Consider the following 20524-nt stretch of genomic DNA (forward strand, 5'->3'; position numbering starts at 1 on the left):
ATCCACAGCAAACAAGACGGAGGTAGTACCTAATTCAAGTTCCCTTTACCGTTTTGATGAGGCTTACCGCTATCAGTTACCACAGTAACTGCACGGTCACCACGAAAACTGTGATGCTACGAAATTCACAATCCGTGACCTCAAAATGCTCCGGAAAATCATCACAGCAATATAGTAACGTTCAGGCTAGAGCGCATAAATCGTAACGCTGGCTAGACTATACAAAGGTGCTCGAGCTTGCATATAAACCAGGTCAGGATACAAAATGCCCGCGGGCATAAACATCTGGAATAACAATTAGGTTTGACATGGCACTACCAAATGTCCAAATCAAGTACCGAAGCAAACTAGGCGAGCTGAAAGTTCACTGCGGCTTGGGAACAGGTTCGAGGGCTTCAATCATCACAACACTGTTTCCCCTGATAACCTGCAGAAGTTACTGCATTATCAGTACTTGAGTATATATTCCTAATCGAACATATGTGAGATCTTCTCTAGACAGAATTGAACTACGGGCCTGTTTAGCACAGCTCCAGCTCCACTCTTCCTGGAGCTAGAGCTCAGCCAAACAGTTTTAGCTCCACCAAAACTGGGAGTGGAGTTGGTGGAGCTCTCTCACAAAATGTACTAGAGTTGAGCTGGGTTTAGGCAGCTCCACAACTCCACTCCAGACTCAACTCTTGGAGTTATATTTAGGAGTTGGAGCTGTACCAAACAGGCCATCCCTATGAAACAGGAATCCCAAGAAAGATCTCATTCCAAAGAGTTTACTTACCACCATCCCTATGTCATTCTTCTCGTTTCCATTGACCTCCACTGTGTTGTCCACGACCAAATTCATGAACTGATCGAATCCTCGAAGAGTGCCAATGACAACACGGTTCGCATTCAGCTTGACTGGCAAAATTGAAAAGAGAGTGAATGAGTACACCATCAAAGCTGAGTAAGAACACAAGGATTAGAAGTTCAGCATCACTCAAGACTATTATTAGCGAAGACTATCAAGCAGTAACGAGATAAAATTGGATCAAATTGCAATATTTTTATAATGTATAATCTTGGTGCTTCTAGCCAATCTTAATCCACGTGCAGACCAAATGTGAGCGTCACCAAACTATTTAATTAGCTTAGCCCAAACGACTATACACAGTCACAACTCACACAAATATATCAGGTAATGGTACTGATAGCAACCATAGTTCCACTATAATGCAATATTCAAATCAAAGGGATCAACCAGCAGCAACTGAAACATCAAGGATATGATTTGATCCTTGATGAAGGGACGGTAGAGTTGTTTTCCTCCCTGAGTTGAGGGTGAGCCAAATATTAAAGGGCAACTAGCCAACTATTACAACATCAAGGTAGCCTATCAGTGTAACTATGACAAAAGGCTTCACTTGGAAAAGAATCCATAGCTTTCCAAAGAATGTCATCATTTAGGCAGCCTACTGATGTTGATTAATGAGAACCATGAAAGAAGTGTCAAGAAAACAGGTTCTACTGAACAGAACAAAGACAACAATTGGAATTATATATTCTTTTTAGAGAACAATAGGAAGTATGAAAGAAAAAAAAATAAGTTCCAACTAGTACAAAAGACTGGACATGGCATGGTGTGCACAAGGATCTCAACACGCCACTGATAAAATTATATAAGGAAATGAAGAGTTTAAATGCCCTATCAGAGTAACTATGACAAAGAAGCTTCATTTGGACAATAAATCCATAGCTTTCCTAAGATATCATCATTTAGGGCATTCACAAATCACAAGCACTGGCGCAAAAATCTGCAAGCTATTACAGAACATATATCTGCAAACACCAACATAGTTGTGCTCAAAGATAAGCAAACCTGCTGTATTCACATATCAGATCTGGTTCAAACGAACTTCCAGGTTTCTAACCAGGCTTAAGATTTACTAACAGGTTGAGCTGAATTCTTCAGCCAAAATATTTTTGATATACCAACTCTACTACGACAGGAATAAACAACATGAAAAGCATCAAAGATCAATACGACAAAAACAATAACTCGATATATCTCCAGATGACCATACCAAATCAATTACCAATACCTAGTCAAATGCTTCATAACACCCCTATCTCGCAAGTTGCAACATAGAGCTCTTACAACTTGCACCACAAATCTCAGCTAGGGCATGTATTAAGATGACGAAGCGAATTGGCGATACCGGACCATACATAATCAGTTAATCACAGAATCTACACAGCGTTATCTTAGAATTAACGAGGCAGCTAAAAACTTTGGGTTGGATGAGTGCGCTTACTTTGGAGCTTCTTGTCCATGTACCTGCAACCCACCAGAACAAAAACTCGCATCAAAAATCCAAATCCAAGTAGAACAAACCAAGCCCACAAATCGAACTCAAGATGAAGAAAAAAAGCACTAAGAAACTACTTCTTCAGATCCGGAGGCTGCCCCGATCGGCTCATGGCGACTCCCCGACGGAAGATCTAGACCTTCTCCGCTCAACCAAAGCCAAATCTTCGGAGTAGGCGAGAGAAAATAGCCGCCGCCGCCGCCGCAGAGAGGAGAACCCTGAACCCTAAAATAGCCCGAGACGGGATTGCTATCTCCACACTATAAATAGTCGCTGACATGTGGGCCCGCGTCTCCGCTCCATCGCGAACACAAGAAGACGAATAGATACAGAAATATTATTAAACTCAGGGGTGTATCTGCAAATATACCACCAGCCCAGCCTGGAGCACGACGAAGCGCGGACGAGGCGAGAACTCCTTGGAGCTCTGAACTCTCTATCGCGTGAGGAGGTCGACGGCGAGAGAGATGCGCGGCGGCGGCGGCGGGGATGCGGGCACCAGCTCGAGGGGCGGCGGTTCCGGCGGGGCCCCCGCGCGTCCGCGGCGGTTCCCTGAGGCGGCGCAGCCGGAGATCATGCGGGCGGCGGAGAAGGACGACGGCTACGCCGCGCACGTCACCGAGGCCTGCCGCGACGCCTTCCGCCACCTCTTCGGTGTGTTGCTTTTTCTCCCCCCGTCTCGTAGCTTAAGATTAGCTCCGCGTCGCGCGATTTGATGGTGGTTTGGGTTTTGGTGATGATGCAGGTACCAGGGTCGCCGTTGCTTATCAGAACGAGGTGAGAGCTTAAATTGGCTGTGTTGGCTTGTGGCTCTACTCGGGTTATGTGATATTTGTCGAATTCTGCCGGAAATTTAACTTATCTTATACACTGTTTGCTACATAGACTGGTGATATGAGAGTGAATGCCTGAAATCAGATGAATTGTTTCGGTGTTTGGGTAAAGTAGTTGAAAATTTTCAACTATTGTATATTGTCGTATGACTTTGGTATGATTGGCAATGAGCATTTAGTGTATTAGCTTTTTACAACTTCAAATTTGATTGCACACCTATAATATTACATGCTTTCAAGTTTCAAGGCTTACAAGTTGGGTATGCATTACTGTACTGGGGATTAAACTTCAACTATCAAGGGACTTTTAGGGCTGTTTGATTTGTTCGGCGTTTTAACTCATGTAGCTACTTTGCATTTGAATTCAAATAGCTAATTTGTTCTAGTCAGTATGAACTGACAGGTTATGTTATTATATATATCTGATTTCCATGCTTGGTGGTGAAATTAGTTTATTTATATAAAAAAATGAAGATGGATTGCATTGTGTTGCATCTCAGTCATCAGATTCTCAGTAGCATAGAATGTGTTGTGCTGTGTGGCAGAAGCACAACCTTTTAAAATATGAACTACATCAAATTGTTCTCTAGATCTGTAACATAGAGAAATAGTATAAATTTTGTTCTCTGCATTTATTTCGGTGCTAATATTCTTATTGATTGTCCAAAATTACATTTCTCATGAACATTTGCAGATAAAATTGCTTGGTCAGTCTCTTTATTACTTGCTAACAACTGGTTCAGGCCAGCAAACACTTGGAGAAGAATACTGTGATATATCTCAGGTCATACTGCTTTTTTGTCTTTAATGCACAGTTTCTACCCGCAGCTATTTGATCTGGTACTTGGTAGTATACCATTAGCTTGTTGCTCATCTGTTGCCCTATACTTTGAGGGGCACACGTTGTAAATTTGTCTCTGTAACTGTAGGTAGTATATACTGGACATGTGCTGTTATTTCAGTTTTATGTAGGAGACACAAGAAACCTTTGATTGAGTAAATATGGCCTTTTTGTTTAATTGAGGGGTCTGTTTGCATCTGAAGTGAAACACAAAACTGTTTATTTTTTCTTAAACATGAAATTATTAGGAGTCAAATAACTGGTAGATCCTATTAGGAAAATGTAAAGGGAACACAAAATGTGTTGGTTTCAGTTATTGAGATAGTCAATTTTTTTATTCTTGTCGACAAGACACAAAAAATTGTTATTAGCAGAAGAGTCTTCAATGAATAATATTAATCTTAATAAGGTACAGCCAAATTGTAGGCTTGAAGCTGCCATTCACAGAAAACATAGGAGTCAAAATTCACTCTATCATGCTGATGTTGTCCATGTTGTAAACAGGTTGCAACCTCGCACGGACTTCCGCCTACACCTGCTAGACGGATTCTATTCATTTTGTACCAAACTACCGTTCCCTATCTTGCTGAACGCATCAGGTTTGACAATAATAGTTTTGGTCATTCATTCCTATTTTGATCGGCTATCTTGCCCAATGAAACTGATTGCATAATTTCTGCTCCCTGTGATTTTAACAGCTCTAGAATTGTTGCACGTGGTATTGCCCTCGATGACTCTCAGCTTGATGACCATTCTGAAAGTGATAGTTCTAGTATAGGCACTGCAGCACAACCATCCCCAATTAGGAACAGTCCTTCAAGAAGCTTGAGTTTTTCTCATTTGTCAAGGTTGAGAGGCAGAGTCCATACCTTGTGGGAATGGGTTCTTCGGAAATGGCCTTCGGTATGAAATTATTCTAATTTGTGTGTGGCATCCTTTTCTTATAGCAGAAAACTCTCTCTTGATTTAGTAATAGGGAAATGTTTCTGTAGAATTAAGGTTGTAGCAACACTATGAAAATGCATTTCTTGCCTAACACCTATATGTTGTTGCCTGACTCTAATATGCATGCAGATGCTACCATTTGCTCAAGATTTTATACAGTTAACTATCCGGACAAACCTTATGTTCTTCTATTTTGAAGGTATCTTATGTTCGATACAGCATGTCAAATTTTGAAATGAGTTTGAGGACCAATAAATTTTTATAGGGTGACAAGTAGCAAATGAAGAGTTCTGTTTCTTAGTACTGCTCAGTGGCTGCCTTAAAGTCATGGAACCTGAACTTATTATGACGCAATTAGAAAAATTAAATTACCAGAATACAACTTATTGGTAAATAACAACCCAGTTTATCATAACATCTAACAGAACATTTCCAGTGAATTGTGCAATTCACTGTCATGCTCTGCTGCATATGAGAACTCTATCATATTCTACTTAACTGAAATTGCTACATCTATTTCAATTTTTTATTTTATTTATGGTAGGATGCAACACCATGATTCTAACAAGCCTTAATTAATGTAATGGCTTAGTTAGAGTTGACTTATGTTCTTTTTTTTATCACCTCAATTGAATCTGTAGCAACTGTTTGATATTTGATTAGCATTTCCAATTTCTTGTAGGATTGTATTATCATTTACCAAAGCGAGCAGCTGGCATTCGTTATGTATTCATTGGGAAGCCATTGAATCAGAGGCCCAGGTACTCTCTGTTTCTCTGCTCATCTACTGTTTATACTACATGAAACAAATCATACAAACAATGGGCCATGAAACACCAGTAATAAATGAGTTTGAGAATGCTGATAATAAGTCTTTTCATGATCTGTAGTTTTTTTGGACATCTTCACATGTATTACCTCCATTTGAGAGCTTAAAATTCTCCAGCAGGTCACATTTAACTCATTGGATTTTGCAGGTATCAAATCTTGGGTATTTTTCTGTTAATTCAGTTATGTATTCTTGGTGCTGAAAGACTTCGAAGAAGTAATTTATCAACAATAGCTAGTTCGATTAACCAAATCTCATCTGGAGGCTATCCTTCATCAAGAGGTGGTACACTCTTTTTCTCAATTTATGAAACCAGTTTTGGTTCTATGTTAATGCTTTGTGTTTACTTGTTTCATGGATATAAATAAATGTTCCAATATTACCTTTGTGAATGGCAAAACAGGTCGAGGTGTCCCTGTTCTAAATGAAGATGGAAATATAATCAGCGACATCCGCCATGGGAAAACTGCAGATTTGGCTACTAGTTCAGAGGTATTTTTTTTCTAGATAAATTCATTGAGATGACTACTATTGTGTAGCACAAAATGTTTAGCTTTGTGTTGGACGCCAACAGCTTTTAAGATTATCGGTATCAAGCACTTCATGTTATGCAACAGAATTCTATTTAAAAAAGAAAGCAACAAAGTAAAAAAAATGTTACAATTTAAGATTATGATTGAACTGAAAATGCTTTTTTACCACTATTCTTATATTATGTGTATGTTATTTGATGTATTTTGTGTATGAATATAATTCTTCTTTCATATTGTATGTCTAATGTTCAGGCATCCAGTGGTAAGAGCAAATGCACCCTTTGTCTCAGTACCCGTCAGAATCCCACTGCCACAACCTGTGGCCATGTCTTCTGCTGGTAAGACTCGTTTTTTGGCCTTTACGGATGCAGCCTGAATTTTTTCTCTCATGCACTCACTTGAATGGTATGGTAATTCATGACATAACATATGCAGGAGTTGCATTATGGAGTGGTGTAATGAGAAGCCTGAATGCCCCCTATGCAGAACTCCTATTACACATTCGAGTTTGATTTGTATATATCATTCAGATTTCTAGCAAATGATTACTAGCAAGGGGTCATATCATTCTCCAGTGGATTCATTAAAATGATACTGAATCCCCACATTTTGGCGAGAACTCTTCTTCTGAAGTGTTTTAGTGTACCAAAAGAGGAGAGTAGAAACCATCCAAGAGGCTGAAGATCAATGCTGCCATTCAACTGTATTGTAGAGCTCAAATAACAAAACAATCAAACACAACAAAAATTTTTCATTGTAGCTCAAACGGATACCCATGTATATGTACATTGTGGACACAACTTGATTTTGTAGGGTAGAACAGTGGCTGACTGGAATCATTAGAGCAAAATGTATCGACCTGAAATTCTGCCGGGAAATTTAACTATTTGCCACTATTAGATTCGACAATTATTCAAATGCCCCTCTTAGATTTGGACTTAATTTTTTGCCCCTCTTAAGAGATGCCTTCTTAACTATTTGCCACTTTTGTCCACGTGGCATGCCAACGTGGCAACACAAGGTAGAAATCGGTGTGAGACCCACTAGTCAGCCTCTTCTCTATCCTTCTTCTTTCCCTCCGGTCCAGCGAGGAGCGTGCTCTGCCACGAGCCGGTGCTGCTCCGGCCTCTATCCCTGTGCGCGGCCACTCTAATCCACCGCCGCGAGGAGCCAATCCGCCGCCGCTCTGCCTCCTCCGTCAGCGCCACCGCTTCATCTCCTTCGACAGCGCCGCTGCTTCGCCTCCTCCACCACCGCGAGGAGCCCGTCCGCTGCCGCTGAACATCCTCCTTCGCTAGCGCCGCCGCTCCGCCTCCTCCACCTCCACGAGGAGCCCGTCAGCGTCGCTACGCCGGCGCCGCCGTTTCGCCTCTTCCACCACCACGAGTAGCCCATTCGCCGCCACTACACATCCTCCTCTGCCGGCGTCGCTGCTCCGCCTCCTCCACCTCCACGAGGAGCCCGTCCGCGTCGCTACGCCAGCGCCGCCGCTTCGCCTCTTCCACCACCACGAGTAGCCCGTCCGCTGCCGCTACACATCCTCCTTCGCTGGCGCCGCCGCTCCGTCTCGTCCACCTCCGCAAGGAGCCCATCCACTGTCGCTACGCCTCCTCTACCGGCGCTGCCGCTCCACCGCCTCCACCACCACGAGGATGTCCGCCGTCGCTACATCTCCTCCACCGCCACTACTCCTTTCCCCAACCGTGCCGTCATCGCACGCCGGACCGGAGGGAAAGAAGGAGGAGAGAGAGGAGAGGCTGACTTGTGAGTCCCACACCAAATTCTACCCTATGTTGCCACGTTAGCATGTAACGTGGGCAAAAGTAGCAAATAGTTAAGAAGACATCTCTTAAGAGGGGAAAAAAAATAAGTGCAAATCTAATAGGGGTATTTGAATAAGTGTTGAATCTAACAGTGGTATAGTTAAATTTGCTTATCCCCGTATCCCTCTGTATCACGTTCTTTGATTGCGTTGCGTGACTGGCATACGAGACATTTGCTTATCTCATACTGTGAGTTCTGCCCACACGCAGTCTGCAATTCTGGCATCTCTGCAGAAACGCAATGCCTCTCTTATCTCCTCGTCACTTTGAGCTCAGTAGAGTTGGAGTGTGGCAAAGCAAAAGAGCGAAGCCGTTTGTCACAAGTGGCACCAACCCTCTCGTCCGGCGGCTGCCCAACAGAATCCACCATGGTTTCTCCATCCTTTTTCCATTTTCAATGCAATCCACCTCAAATTTCTCTCTCCGTAACGCCATCCATACCCCGGCATTGCTCTGCCCGTACACAAACCACCACACTACTCGCAAGTTAAAACCACTACAAAATCCATTCCAACTTGCCTCATCTCTCCCACCTCCATCACCAAACCAGCACAGGTCGCTGTCTCTCTCCGAAATATCATTTCGTTTTTTAATCATCTTTTCCTCCTCTTCGCTAATCACCATGATTTGCCTCCGAGCCGCCTTCCCCTTGACCTCCTCCTTCTCCTCCTCCCCTCTCCGCCGCCTCGCCCTCAAGCCCTCGTCCTCCCGCGCCGCCGCCGCCCCCGCCGCCATGTCGTCCGCCATCGCCGCGCCGGTCGAGCACATCGTGCTCATCAAGGTCCGCCCCGAGGCGGCGGCGTCGGGCGCCGCCGCGGCGATGGTGTCCTCGCTGCAGGCGCTGTCCAGCGTGGTGCCCGGGCTGTCGTACATCCACGTCGGCCCCGTGCTCCGCCTCCGGTCGCCGGCGGCGGAGGCGCTGGGGCCGACCCACGTCCTCCACTCCCGCTACGCCACCAAGCCCGACCTGGCGGTATACGCGGCGCACCCGGCGCACGTCGCTGCCGTGCAGGGGCACGTCCTCCCCAACGCGCTCGACACCACCGCCGTCGACTGGGTCAACGCCGCGCTCGCGCCGTCCCCGGTCACCCCGGGCTCCGCCGTGCGGCTCACGCTGGCGAAGGTGAAGGAAGGTGTGGAGGTGCCCCAGCTCGTGGAGAAGGTCGCCGCGGCGACGGCGGCGGCGGGCGAGGCGAAGGGCGCCAGGGTGAGCTTCGGGGAGAACTTCTCCCCCGCGCGGGCTAAGGGGTACCAGTTCGGGATGGTGGCGGTGTTCGACAGCGTGGAGGAGCTCGACGCGGTGGAGGGGGACGGGAAGGTGCAGGAGGCCAAGGCGGCGGTGAGGCCACTGCTCGACGAGGTGCTCGTGCTGGACTTCGTCGTCGGACCTGCCGCCGTGGAGGCTCCGGCGCCGGCCAACCTCTGAGAGGTTTGCCTTCGGTTTGGAAACTCTTAGTTGCCTTGTTCGATCGATTGAGAATAATGCAATCCTTGTGATTGGGTGTGCTGCTGCTGCTGTGGCGTGTGATTGGCAATGGCAATTGATTTTGGAATGAATAAGAATTCGGAATTGTACCTGACTACCTGAACTAGGAATTAGGATGGCCGCTCTTGCTTGGATCGTCGTGTACCAAGCAAGAGCTTGCTGCCTTCAGTGTTCATCTTTCTCTTGTCGCGCTGCCTACAAATGTGCATGTCAGATAGTCTTGTTAACCACAACTCGGTGCTATGCCTCTCATGCCTCCCCATTAAGCATGAAGGAACCACTGACATGCCACTGGACAATCTTTTAGTGTCATGCACCCGTAGAAGTATTTTAGTCTTGCTCCAATTCTGCCTTGTGAAATCCTCATAGGCATGATTTATGGAACATGTGCCTTTGTGATTGTAGAGTATTACACGCAATAATCGCTGTTGTCGGAATCGGATGTCCGGGTTACTACATTTTGAGCAGATTTGATGACTTTGGCTATGTTAAAGTTGAGGAGGTCAGTCCATTTAATAGTACCGATGACCTTTTTTTAGCGGTAATAGTGATCTTGCTGAACACATCAGGTTTGACAGTAATAGTTTTGGTCATTCATTCCTATTGAGATCAACTATCTTGCTGAATGAAACTGATTACATAATTTCTGTTCATTGTGATTTTAACAGCTCTAGAATTGTTGCACGTGGTATTGCCCTCGATGACTCTCAGCTTGATGACCATTCTGAAAGTGATAGTTCTAGTATAGGCACTCTAGCACAACCATCCCCAATTAGGAACAGTCCTTCAAGAAGCTTGAGTTTTTCTCATTTGTCAAGGTTGAGAGGCAGAGTTCATACCTTGTGGGAATGGGTTATTCGGAAATGGCCTTCGGTATGAAATTATTCTAATTTGTGTTTGCCATCCTTTTCTTATAGCAGAAAAACTCTCTTGATTTAGTCATAGGGAAATGTTTCTGTAGAGTTAAGGTTGTAGTAACACTATGAAAATGCATTTCTTGCCTAACATCTATATAATCTTATGTTTGACACATCATGTAAATTTTGGAATGAGTTTGAGGACCAATAAGTTTTGATAGATAGGGTGACGAGTAACAAATAAAGAGTTCTGTTTCTTAGTACTGCTCAGTGGCTAAAGTCATGAAACCTGAACTTATTGTGAGGCAATTAGAAAAATTAAATTACCATAATACAACTTATTGGTAAATACCAACCCAGTTTATCATAACATCTAACAGAACATCTCCAGTGAATTGTGCAATTCACTGTCATATTCTGCTGCATATGAGAACTCTATCATACTCTACTCAATTGAAATTGCTACGTCCATTTCAATCATTTATTTCATTTATGGTAGGATGCAACACCATGATACTATCAAGCCTTAATTAATTGATGGCTTAGTTAGAGTTGGTCTTATATTCTTTTTTTTATCACCTCAATTGAATCTGTAGTAACTGTTTGATATTTGATTACACTTGGACGTTTCCAATTTGTTGCAGGATTGTATTATCATTTACCAAAGCGAGCAGCCGGCATTCGTTATGTATTCATTGGGAAGCCAATGATTCAGAGGCCCAGGTACTCTCCTTTATTTTGCTCATCTAGGAGTACCTTTTATACTACGGCCGAGTTTAGTTCCAAACTTTTTCTTCAAACTTCCAACTTCTTCATCACATCAAAACTTTTCTACACACACAAACTTCTAACTTTTCCGTCACATTGTTCCAATTTCAACCAAACTTCCAATTTTGGCGTGAACATGAAACAGATCATACAAACATTAGAGTATGAAACACCTGCAATAAATGAGTTTGAGAATGCAGATGATGAGTCTTTTCATGATCTACAGTTTTTTTTTTGGACATCTTGACATGTTTTACTTCCCTTTGGGAGCTTAAATTTCTCCAGCAGATCATATCTAACTCATCGGATTTTGCAGGTATCAAATCTTGGGTATTTTTTTGTTAATTCAGTTATGTATTCTCGGTGCTGAAAGGCTTCGAAGAAGTAATTTATCAACAATTTCTAGTTCGATTAATCAAATCTCATCTGGAAGCTATCTTTCATCGAGAGAGGTGGCACTTTCTTTTTCTGAATTTATGAAACCGGTTTTGGTTTTATGCCAATGTTTTTTGTTTACTTGTTACATGGGTATAAAATGTTCCAATATTACCTATGTGAATGGGAAACAGGTCGAGGTGTCACATCGAATATTTGGACACATGCATGGAGTATTACATATATATAAAAAAATTAATTACACAGAATACATGTAAATTGTGAGACAAATCTTTTAAGTCTAATTGCTCCATGATTTAACAATATGGTGCTATAGTAAACATTTGCTAATAACAGATTAATTATGCTTAATAAATTCGTCTCGTAGTTTATAGGCAGAATCTGTAATTTGTTTTGTTATTAGTCTACATCTAATACTTCAAATGTATGTCCGCATATTCGATGTGACACGCTAAAACTTTTCACCACTAAACTACACAGGGCCTTTAGGCTGTGTTCGCGGGAGGATGTTCCCAACCAGCCATTAGCGCACGGAAATCGGAACGGTCTATTAGCGCGTGATTAATTAAGTATTAGCTATTTTTTTTTAAAAAAATGGATCAATATGATTTTTTTAAGCAACTCTCGTATAAAAACTTTTTGCAAAAAACATACCGTTTAGCAGTTTAAAAAGCGTGCGCGCGGAAAACGAGGAAGATGACATGGAAAACTTGAGGTAAGAACACACCCTTAATTAATCATGCGTTAATAGATCGCTTCGTTTTTCATGCTAACTATTCCGGTTGGGAGCTAGAAATAGCGAACAGCCTTTAGCCTTTAGTAGAGTTGGAGTGTGGCAAAGAAAAAGACCGAACCTGTTTGTCACAGGTGCCACCAACCCTCTCATCCGGCGGCTGCCCAACAGAATCCACAATGGTTTCTCCATCCTTTTCCCATTTTGAATGCAATCCACCTCAAATTTCTCTCTCCCGTAACGCCATCCATGACGCCGGCTTTGCTCTACCCGTACACAAACAAACTACCAGCAAGTTACTACAGGAGTAGTACTTGCAAACCACTACAAATCCATTCCAACTTGCTTCATCTTTCCGGACTGAGATTCGGTGACATTTCCCGTAACATTCTCGGTAACATTAAGTCACTGATATGTGGGTCCAGACACATGTGGATCCCTGGATCCCACATATTAATGACTCAGTGTCACCGAGAATATCACGGGAGAATGTCACCGAATCCCATATTTCCCACCTCCATCACCTCACCAGCAGCACCAGCGCAGGTCGCGGTCTCCGAAATATCATTTCGTTTTTAATTATCTTTTCCTCCCCTTCGCTAATCACCATGATTTGCCTCCGAGCCGCCTTCCCCTTGACCTCCTCCTTCTCCTCCTCCCCTCTCCGCCGCCTCGCCCTCAAGCCCTCCTCCTCTCGCGCCGCCGTCCTCCGCGTCGCCGCCATGTCGTCCGCCATCGCCGCGCCGGTCGAGCACATCGTGCTCATCAAGGTCCGCCCCGAGGCGGCGGCGTCGGGCGCCGCCGCGGCGATGGTGTCCTCGCTGCAGGCGCTGTCCAGCGTGGTGCCCGGGCTGTCGTACATCCACGTCGGCCCCGTGCTCCGCCTCCGGTCGCCGGCGGCGGAGGCGCTGGGGCCGACCCACGTCCTCCACTCCCGCTACGCCACCAAGCCCGACCTGGCGGCGTACGCGGCGCACCCGGCGCACGTCGCCGCCGTGCAGGGGCACGTCCTCCCCAACGCGCTCGACACCACCGCCGTCGACTGGGTCAACGCCGCCCTGGTGCCGTCCCCGGTCAACCCGGGCTCCGCCGTGCGGCTCTCCCTGGCGAAGTTGAAGGAGGGTGTGGAGGCGCACCAGCTCGCGGAGAAGCTCGCCGCGGCGACGGCGGCGGCCGGGGAGGCGAAGGGCGCCAAGGTGAGCTTCGGGGAGAACTTCTCCCCCGCGCGGGCCAAGGGGTACCAGTTCGGGATGGTGGCGGTGTTCGACAGCGTGGAGGGGCTCGACGCGGTGGACGGGGACGGGAAGGTGGAGGCGGCCAAGGCGATAGTCAGGCCGCTGCTCGACGACGTGCTCGAGCTGGAATTCGTCGTCGGACCCGCCGCCGCGGAGGCTCCGGCGCCGGCCAACCTCTGAGAGGTTTGCCTTTGGTTCGAAAACTCTAGTTGCCTTGTTTGATCGGTTGAGAATAATACAATCCTTGTGATTGGGTGTGCTGTGGCCTGTGGTTAGCAATGGCAATTGATTTTGAAATGAATAAGAATTGTACCTGACTACCTGAACTAGGAATTAGGATGGCCGCTCTTGCTTGGACGTCTACCGAACAAGAGCTTGCTGTCTTCAGTGTTCATCTTTTCTTCTCGCTCTGCAACTGCAAATTTGTATGTCTCGCAACTCGGTGCTATGCCTCTCATGCCTCCCTTCCCCCATTAAGCATGGAGGAACCACTGACATGCCACTGCACAATCTTTTAGGATTTGATATTCATTTGACTTAGTATTATGCACCCATAGAAGTATTTTAGTCTTGCTCCAATTCTGTATTTCTGTCTCGCAGAATCCTCGTAGGCATGATCTATGGACTATGGAACATGTGCCTTTGTGATTGTAGAGTATTATATGCAGTAATCGCTGTTGTCGGATGTCTGGGTTACTACATTTTGAGCAGTTTTGATGACTTTGGCCATGTTAAAGTTGAGGAGGTCAGTCCATTTAATAGTAGCGGGGACCTTTTTTTAGCGGTAATAGTGATCTGGACTACAGCTCTTTCAGAAAAAGGATGTATGGTCTTATACTCTTATGGCAACCATCTACTTACTGGTTGTTGGCCTTGTTAACAATGGTGGTGAAAGGAACAGGACTGGAGTAACTTTCGAAAATGAGCGATACTGCAGCAAATTCTGATGAATTTGGCAATTTGCTGATGCTGTGGGTTTGAAAGAGCCAATCATCTAAAGCTCAACCACATTGTTTTCTCTCAGGCAGCAGTAGCAATCCAAACAAGCAAGGTCTCGGGTTGCCTTACCAGGCAAAGTTCATGAACATCTCCAATGTTTCTCAGGCATACAAATTTGTCAGGCATGGTGCTCTGGCCTCTGGGCACCAACCAAACAGGGCCATAGTTTTGGTCGCTTCAAACTGTAGTTTGGTCTTCCTTCTATTGCCCTTCAACCGATAACTCTGCAACTAACATTAACATGGACCTTTTGTTTTTTCTGTTGCTTCCTTCAATATATTCAGAGTGAATTTGTAAATATGCTATTTTTCTCATTAAGAAACTTAGCATATAACAAAAGACCGGTCACATCCTTTTAAGGGTTCGTGACAGCCTGCTCAACATAGAAGGTCAGACACTTAAATAAATTATTTGCCTTCCCTGCGCTTTAATAAATTCATTGTCAAGTTTTGTGCTTGACAAAGTATTGGTAGCGTGTGCAGGACTGAGGCATGCACCACTTCCTCTAGGTTGAATTGATTTTATTGCATAATGCTCTGTTCTTTGTTGCAAGTAATATTTTGACAAAGGGAAATTACCATGACATATATACTCAGATACTTAAAAAGAAAAAAAAGATTGGTTTTACCATTATTTTTTTCTATTTTTCTACATGGTTATATTTTATGAAACAACAAGACTGAGTATAAATTGATAAAGTGGACATAACTTAAGTTTAGGAAGGGATACGGTTTAGGATAAATGGCTCTCCATAAAGGGAAGGGATGATTTGGTTGCCTAAGATACAATTATTTGAATTTCTCAACAACCAAACCCTACATTATATAAATTTATAGGCAGGCAGATACAGCTAGGATGTTTGCATCCAAGCAAGACACTATCAGAGTTTTGAGGAGTGGAATATGTATTCAAAGCAAGGAACTAACTGAATTTGCAATATACTTAATTCGTTGAGAAGTTACAACTTACAGGAACATTATTAAAACATGTAAACATTTGTTCTAATAATGCCAATCATGGATTTGAATATTGAGAACTGAGAAGCATAAAACCATTTCCTTACTAAGAGTGAGTCTACTCCTCTAAGGGCACCTATTTTTATATGCAGGAAATAAAAACATTTGACTAACTAGGCGGATCAAACCATCAAATTACATCCTGGATTACCATATTATACCATTTCTTGCCTCAATAGTTTGGCACTTATATCCATATCCAGCTAATGCACATGCTAACCAAGTCTTGCAGCATCTATACTTGCACATCTTAAGGCCTCCCTTGTGGGAGACCTGACATTTCAGATTTCAGAGGCAAGGACATTGGCACAGAAGCAATTCTCCCATTCTCCAAGATGTACTACAACTACCGGACTCACTGCTCCCACCCGCAGCACGTCCTGGTGAGGTGCCAGTACAGCAGCAGCTCCGGCCATGTCTGCGACCTCTGCGCCGCCGGCTTCCGCGGCCTCGTCGGGCTCCGGTGCAAGGCCTGCGACTTCGACATCCACGAGGCCTGCGCCGATTACTTCCAGCCGGCGATCTCCTCCTTCGCCGCGCACCCGTGGCACGGCCTCGCCCTCGGCCGCGTCGCCGACGACGACCGCGTCTGCGACCTGTGCGCCGCGGCGTGCCCCCTGGGGGGCTTCGTCTACCGCTGCGTGCCGTGCGGCTTCGACGTGCACCCGCTCTGCACCATGTTCCCGGCGAAGGTGCGGAGCCCGCTGCACCCGGAGCACGAGCTCGCCATGGTGCCGGCGGCCGCGGCCGCGGCGGCGACGCTGGGGCGGCAGTGCCGCACCTGCTCCGGCTGCGGCGAGGTCTGTGGCGGCTGGTTCTACCGGTGCGACGCTTGCGGAGTGTGCCTCCACGCCGAGTGCCTCAATGGCGCCCGCGCCAAGCAGAGTGCCGGGGTGGGAAGCCAGGGCACCGGCGTCGGTGGCGCAGGCAGCAGCCAGAGCGGCGGCGGCGGCGGCGGCCAGAGCACCGGCGTGAAGCGGAGCCGGAGTTCCCTTGTTGGGAAGTTGCTTCTCAAGGCTGCGGTTCGCGTCGCCGTCGATGCGGCGACGAACGGACTGGCATCGGCGGTGCTCGATAGCGGCAGCGCCGACGACACGTCTTCCTTCGATCAATAATGTGGTTGTGCGTCCTATTGATCAATCGATGGCAGTACATTATGTATGAGTATCACCTATCTCCCTTGTTTTCTCAAGTTCATCAGAGGTCCCTTACTTGTCAACGTATCCGATTTTCGTCCTTCAACTGGAAAACCAGATACAACAGGTCCTTCAACTATCAAAACCGGTGCAGATGAGGTCTCTCGGCGGTTTTGGCTGATGTGGCGCATATGTGGCTAGTTTGATTCGGTATTCATCTGACGTGCCATTGATGTGGTGCTTACGTGGCAATTCGATCTGAAAAAATAATAAAACCCGTGAGACCCACATGTCAGTTTCACACACACAGTAATAAAAATGGTGGGAATTGTGGGAATTTGTTGCTATATTTACTTTCTCCTTATTTCAATATCTCATGCTTAGAATGATGATGTTAAGTTTCTATGCATTTTGCGATAATTTCATTCATATCTTGTATACACATGCTTATAAAGTGTCTTGCTGGGGTAAATAAGTACTCACTCCTTCATAATTTAACATATACAAGAATCGTGTTATCAAGAAGCCCCAGAAGGTAGTGAGGTCTACAACAGCGACGAGTTTTTCTAGTCTAGTCTAGACTTGAGCTTTTGCCTGTGTCATTTAGTAGATTGGTTTTCTCCTTGAATTTCAAATAAGGATATTTTAGTTTGGATCTTTTAATCTTTAAGAGTTGTAATAGCTAGTCTTTTGTAAAACATGTTTGCAATAATCGAAAGCTGTTATGTATATCAATCTGCGCGTGATCGAAATCCTGGACGATCATGAGTGGATATTTGGGACACCAAGAATCAATTGGGTGTTATCATAATTGCCAATAACATGAAAAATTATATGAGAATTGTCAGGGTTACGGGTTAGGTATACCCTTTACCCTTCGATATACGCCGCATATCGGTATGGCATACCCACACGCATACGGATATTCTCTGCATATATTAAGGAAATCCTTCATGGAATTTACGGATGGAAAGAGTTCTACTCGGACAAAACTGGGTCGTCAATGTATCGTGTAAGGTCTGATGTCTCCGAGTTCTACTTGGAAACCGCTTGACCTGCGATATAAAAGGGACCCCCCGGGGAGGACCTGAGGCATCGAATCTCAGAGCCAACACAACCCTCACAGCCTACGAAGTCGGAGCCTGCAGGAGCCAAATCGCCGGGGATCTAGTCGAACCAACTCGACTACGATCTCGCCGGATCCATTGATTTCCATTGTTCCCTTTGTAACCTGTGTTTTCCATCATATAATCCCACATCAACTGGATTAGGGCTATTACCTATCAAGGGGTATGAACCAGTATAATCTTCGTCTTTTGTCTGCTTGATGTCGTATTACGTAGATCCTTGTACCAACGTACCCCAATACCCTCTATATCCGGTCTACGGGTATCACCCGTCGACAATGGTGCGCCAGGTAGGGGGGCTTGGTGCTCAAGGTTCTACTACTATGTCATCCAGCTTCGTCGACAACAACATCAACACTAACCTCAACCAAGTATTCCCTGCTTCAACAATGCTGGTGTGGACTCAAGTCGGCAAAATCGTCTTCCCAGTTTACACCACAGTGCCGATCTCAGCCGGTCCATCAATGAGCGGAAACGAGAACGCAGTGGCTACAAACCAAGACGACTCCATGTCAAAAGATCCTCCCGCCGAGGCGGAGAACGAAACATTAACGACATCCGAGCTCGAGAAGGATTCTAATGCGGCCAAACCTTGTCGTTCCGACAAGAACCGCGAGCCTACGAAGATGACTTCCGAAGCGACAAGGTCATGGTGTCCTATCCACAAAACTAGGAAACACACCTTGCAAGCCTGCTGGGTTTTCCTCAACGTCCGCACTGAAATTCGCGCCTGCAAAGAGCGTGGAATTCAGCGTATTTCTCCAACTCGTGATGTCTATTGTCCTATTCACAAGACAAAGAATCACGATCTCTCAAGCCGCAAGGTCTTTCTCAGCGCCATGAAAGCGCCATCTCCTAAGGTTCAACTGTCACACATCCCCATCAGGGATAAAGACAAGGAACAAGGAGCGACGCCAACTTCAGATCGATTTGTTGGGGTAATCGATATCGATCCTCACGAACCATCAGTCTTGCACCTTCTCGAAGACTATGGATCATCGACAACGAGCGCGCCGCGGGAGGTATTGGCTATCGATGATGTCGGCATGTCAACGCGCACCAATGCAGGAGCGGAGAATCAATTGGCCACTCCGGCCCAGCACATCAGAGCCGTCAACGCTATATTGAGGGAAACCCCCTACGATCCTATTCTGAACGACGATCTCGCGCGTTGGACAGAACGACTACGGGAATCAGTGACCAACCTCAGCAACGCGTTCGAAGAGGCCGCTGCCGCAGCGCACCCGGAGCAGCCACCAACTGGCGATGCCAATGGTGAAGACCCTGAACGGAGGGAATCGCCTCACCGAGCCACCCCTCCACCTCGCGGCACTGGCGATCTCCGAGATCACCTCAACGGCCGCCGGGAGGCACGACGCACACGAGACAATGAGAATCGTTATAAGGGCTATGGCCGATTCAATTCCAACCCCGACCACAACCCCTGCACAATTTATCGAATAATTATTTTATATGTACTTTTCAGCAATGTTTTCTACTTTACCCTAGTCTCATCCATCTTTGTTGATTTGCATCATAAGTTGTTCATCTTCGCTGCAAGAGTGTGATATCCTTCGTAGGTTGTCCCATAAACCTTCCGATTCGCCCACGAGACGGGTGGTTATCTATAAATAGATCTAAATCAACCTAAAGGCTGGTGTAATATCTAAATTGGCTGCGCTAGCCGGTTTAATCTTTTCTAAACCCATATTAGTTTGGATTTTTCTAGATCAAGGTGTTTGGTGACTCTGTTAACACCACAAATCATTAGGTGAGTCCGTGTTGACCAAAAAAGGCGTCAACAAAGTCGGTTTGACTTTTTCTAAGTCAAACTTGGTTAGCTTTGACCGAGTTTATAGAAAAATATAGCTATATTTTAAACATAAAACAAATAAACTATGAAAATATATTCAATGTTAGATTTAATAAAACTAATTTGGTGCTATTAATGTTACTATATTTTTTTTAAACTTGGTCAAACTTTCAAGAAATTTAACTTAAAAAGGCCAAAACAACTTATAATATGAAACAAAGGGAGTATATATGAATCTCGCGTGTGGCACCGCGGTGAGACCCGGGCAATGCTATTCCTATAAAATCAAGGGCGTTGCTCTAGCGAGGTGGCGACGCTATTCCAGTGAGTTAGTGAGCACTAGGGGTGGAAAGAGAGTGAATAGTTTCCATCCGCTTGAGAGGAAAATTGAATACGAATAAAGTTCGGAATGGATAATCCGGATATGGATACTAATATAGATATTTTCTTTGGATATGAATATAAAAATGGTACTATAGTTTTCGACGAATATGGAATTCCGGTGAATAGTGTTATTCGGATATCCACTAAAAGCATGAAAATTTCTTCTTATCTATAGACCTGCAACCTACCTCTTTAGACTTTAATGGTAGCCCATCTCAACTTTTAAATATTTCACAAACTATAGTACAATATTATGTTATAATTTCAATTATACATGCATTTTTATATAAAATGAGCTAATTATGTGTGATGGTATTTGTTTCTATTAGAAATTGAAGTGGTTATCTTGTTTCGAGAAATAAATATTTGTGTTCGTATTCGTGTCAGATCATATTCGGATAAATTGTATTTATTTTCATATCGTC

General features: G+C 45.0%; 4 protein-coding genes across 11 annotated transcripts; 3 read left to right on the forward strand and 1 right to left on the reverse strand.

Annotated features, from left to right (window-relative positions):
- Nucleotides 1–218: 218 nt before the first annotated feature.
- On the reverse strand, nucleotides 219–2590 carry LOC127778329 (probable small nuclear ribonucleoprotein G). Its single transcript, XM_052304915.1, has 4 exons — nucleotides 2423–2590; nucleotides 2292–2314; nucleotides 776–897; nucleotides 219–427 (listed from the first exon to the last, which is right to left on the reverse strand). Exons 1-4 carry the CDS (start codon nucleotides 2455–2457, stop codon nucleotides 365–367), a joined length of 243 nt encoding a protein of 80 aa, XP_052160875.1. The 5' UTR covers nucleotides 2458–2590; the 3' UTR covers nucleotides 219–364.
- A 122-nt stretch (nucleotides 2591–2712) lies between these two features.
- Nucleotides 2713–12027, forward strand: LOC127778494 (peroxisome biogenesis factor 10). 8 transcript variants are annotated; one of them, XM_052305102.1, is made up of 11 exons: nucleotides 2722–2999; nucleotides 3091–3122; nucleotides 3873–3962; nucleotides 4524–4618; nucleotides 4718–4922; nucleotides 5094–5163; nucleotides 5647–5725; nucleotides 5942–6075; nucleotides 6197–6285; nucleotides 6579–6664; nucleotides 6762–7485. In XM_052305102.1, the coding sequence occupies exons 1-11, from the start codon at nucleotides 2813–2815 to the stop codon at nucleotides 6862–6864; spliced, it is 1170 nt and encodes a 389-aa protein (XP_052161062.1). In that variant the 5' UTR covers nucleotides 2722–2812; the 3' UTR covers nucleotides 6865–7485. The 8 variants fall into 8 exon arrangements, 6 of the variants coding, with proteins under 6 accessions (XP_052161067.1, XP_052161063.1, XP_052161064.1 ...); XM_052305103.1 differs by lacking the exons at nucleotides 5647–5725; nucleotides 5942–6075; nucleotides 6197–6285; nucleotides 6579–6664; nucleotides 6762–7485 and adding exons at nucleotides 11137–11215; nucleotides 11577–12027 and having other exon boundaries at nucleotides 2715–2999; XM_052305104.1 differs by lacking the exons at nucleotides 5647–5725; nucleotides 5942–6075; nucleotides 6197–6285; nucleotides 6579–6664; nucleotides 6762–7485 and adding an exon at nucleotides 11137–11709 and having other exon boundaries at nucleotides 2715–2999.
- Nucleotides 12028–12681: 654 nt separating this feature from the next.
- LOC127778495 (stress-response A/B barrel domain-containing protein UP3-like) lies at nucleotides 12682–13938 on the forward strand. Its single transcript, XM_052305109.1, has one exon. It carries the CDS (start codon nucleotides 12803–12805, stop codon nucleotides 13802–13804), a length of 1002 nt encoding a protein of 333 aa, XP_052161069.1. The 5' UTR covers nucleotides 12682–12802; the 3' UTR covers nucleotides 13805–13938.
- A 517-nt stretch (nucleotides 13939–14455) lies between these two features.
- Nucleotides 14456–17226, forward strand: LOC127778496 (uncharacterized). The gene has a single exon (XM_052305110.1). It carries the CDS (start codon nucleotides 15975–15977, stop codon nucleotides 16752–16754), a length of 780 nt encoding a protein of 259 aa, XP_052161070.1. The 5' UTR covers nucleotides 14456–15974; the 3' UTR covers nucleotides 16755–17226.
- Nucleotides 17227–20524: the final 3298 nt, after the last annotated feature.

The sequence above is a fragment of the Oryza glaberrima genome, chromosome 7 (genome assembly GCF_000147395.1).
Source record: "Oryza glaberrima chromosome 7, OglaRS2, whole genome shotgun sequence".
Taxonomy (NCBI): Eukaryota; Viridiplantae; Streptophyta; class Magnoliopsida; order Poales; family Poaceae; genus Oryza; species Oryza glaberrima.

What these genes read in the sequence shown, in the direction of transcription:
- LOC127778329 (XM_052304915.1), bottom strand. Translation starts at nt 2,457, where the DNA reads ATGAGCCGATCGGGGCAGCCTCCGGATCTGAAGAA. An exon ending in CAGCCTCCGGATCTGAAGAA is followed by an intron (nt 2,315 to 2,422) that starts GTAGTTTCTTAG and finishes GGTGGGTTGCAG; the next exon opens with GTACATGGACAAGAAGCTCC. An exon ending in AGAATGACATAGGGATGGTG is followed by an intron (nt 428 to 775) that starts GTAAGTAAACTC and finishes TAACTTCTGCAG; the next exon opens with GTTATCAGGGGAAACAGTGT.
- LOC127778494 (XM_052305102.1), top strand. Translation starts at nt 2,813, where the DNA reads ATGCGCGGCGGCGGCGGCGGGGATGCGGGCACCAGCTCGAGGGGCGGC. An exon ending in CCGTTGCTTATCAGAACGAG is followed by an intron (nt 3,123 to 3,872) that starts GTGAGAGCTTAA and finishes GAACATTTGCAG; the next exon opens with ATAAAATTGCTTGGTCAGTC. An exon ending in CCATTGAATCAGAGGCCCAG is followed by an intron (nt 5,726 to 5,941) that starts GTACTCTCTGTT and finishes TGGATTTTGCAG; the next exon opens with GTATCAAATCTTGGGTATTT.
- LOC127778495 (XM_052305109.1), top strand. Translation starts at nt 12,803, where the DNA reads ATGTGGGTCCAGACACATGTGGATCCCTGGATCCCACATATTAATGAC.
- LOC127778496 (XM_052305110.1), top strand. Translation starts at nt 15,975, where the DNA reads ATGTACTACAACTACCGGACTCACTGCTCCCACCCGCAGCACGTCCTG.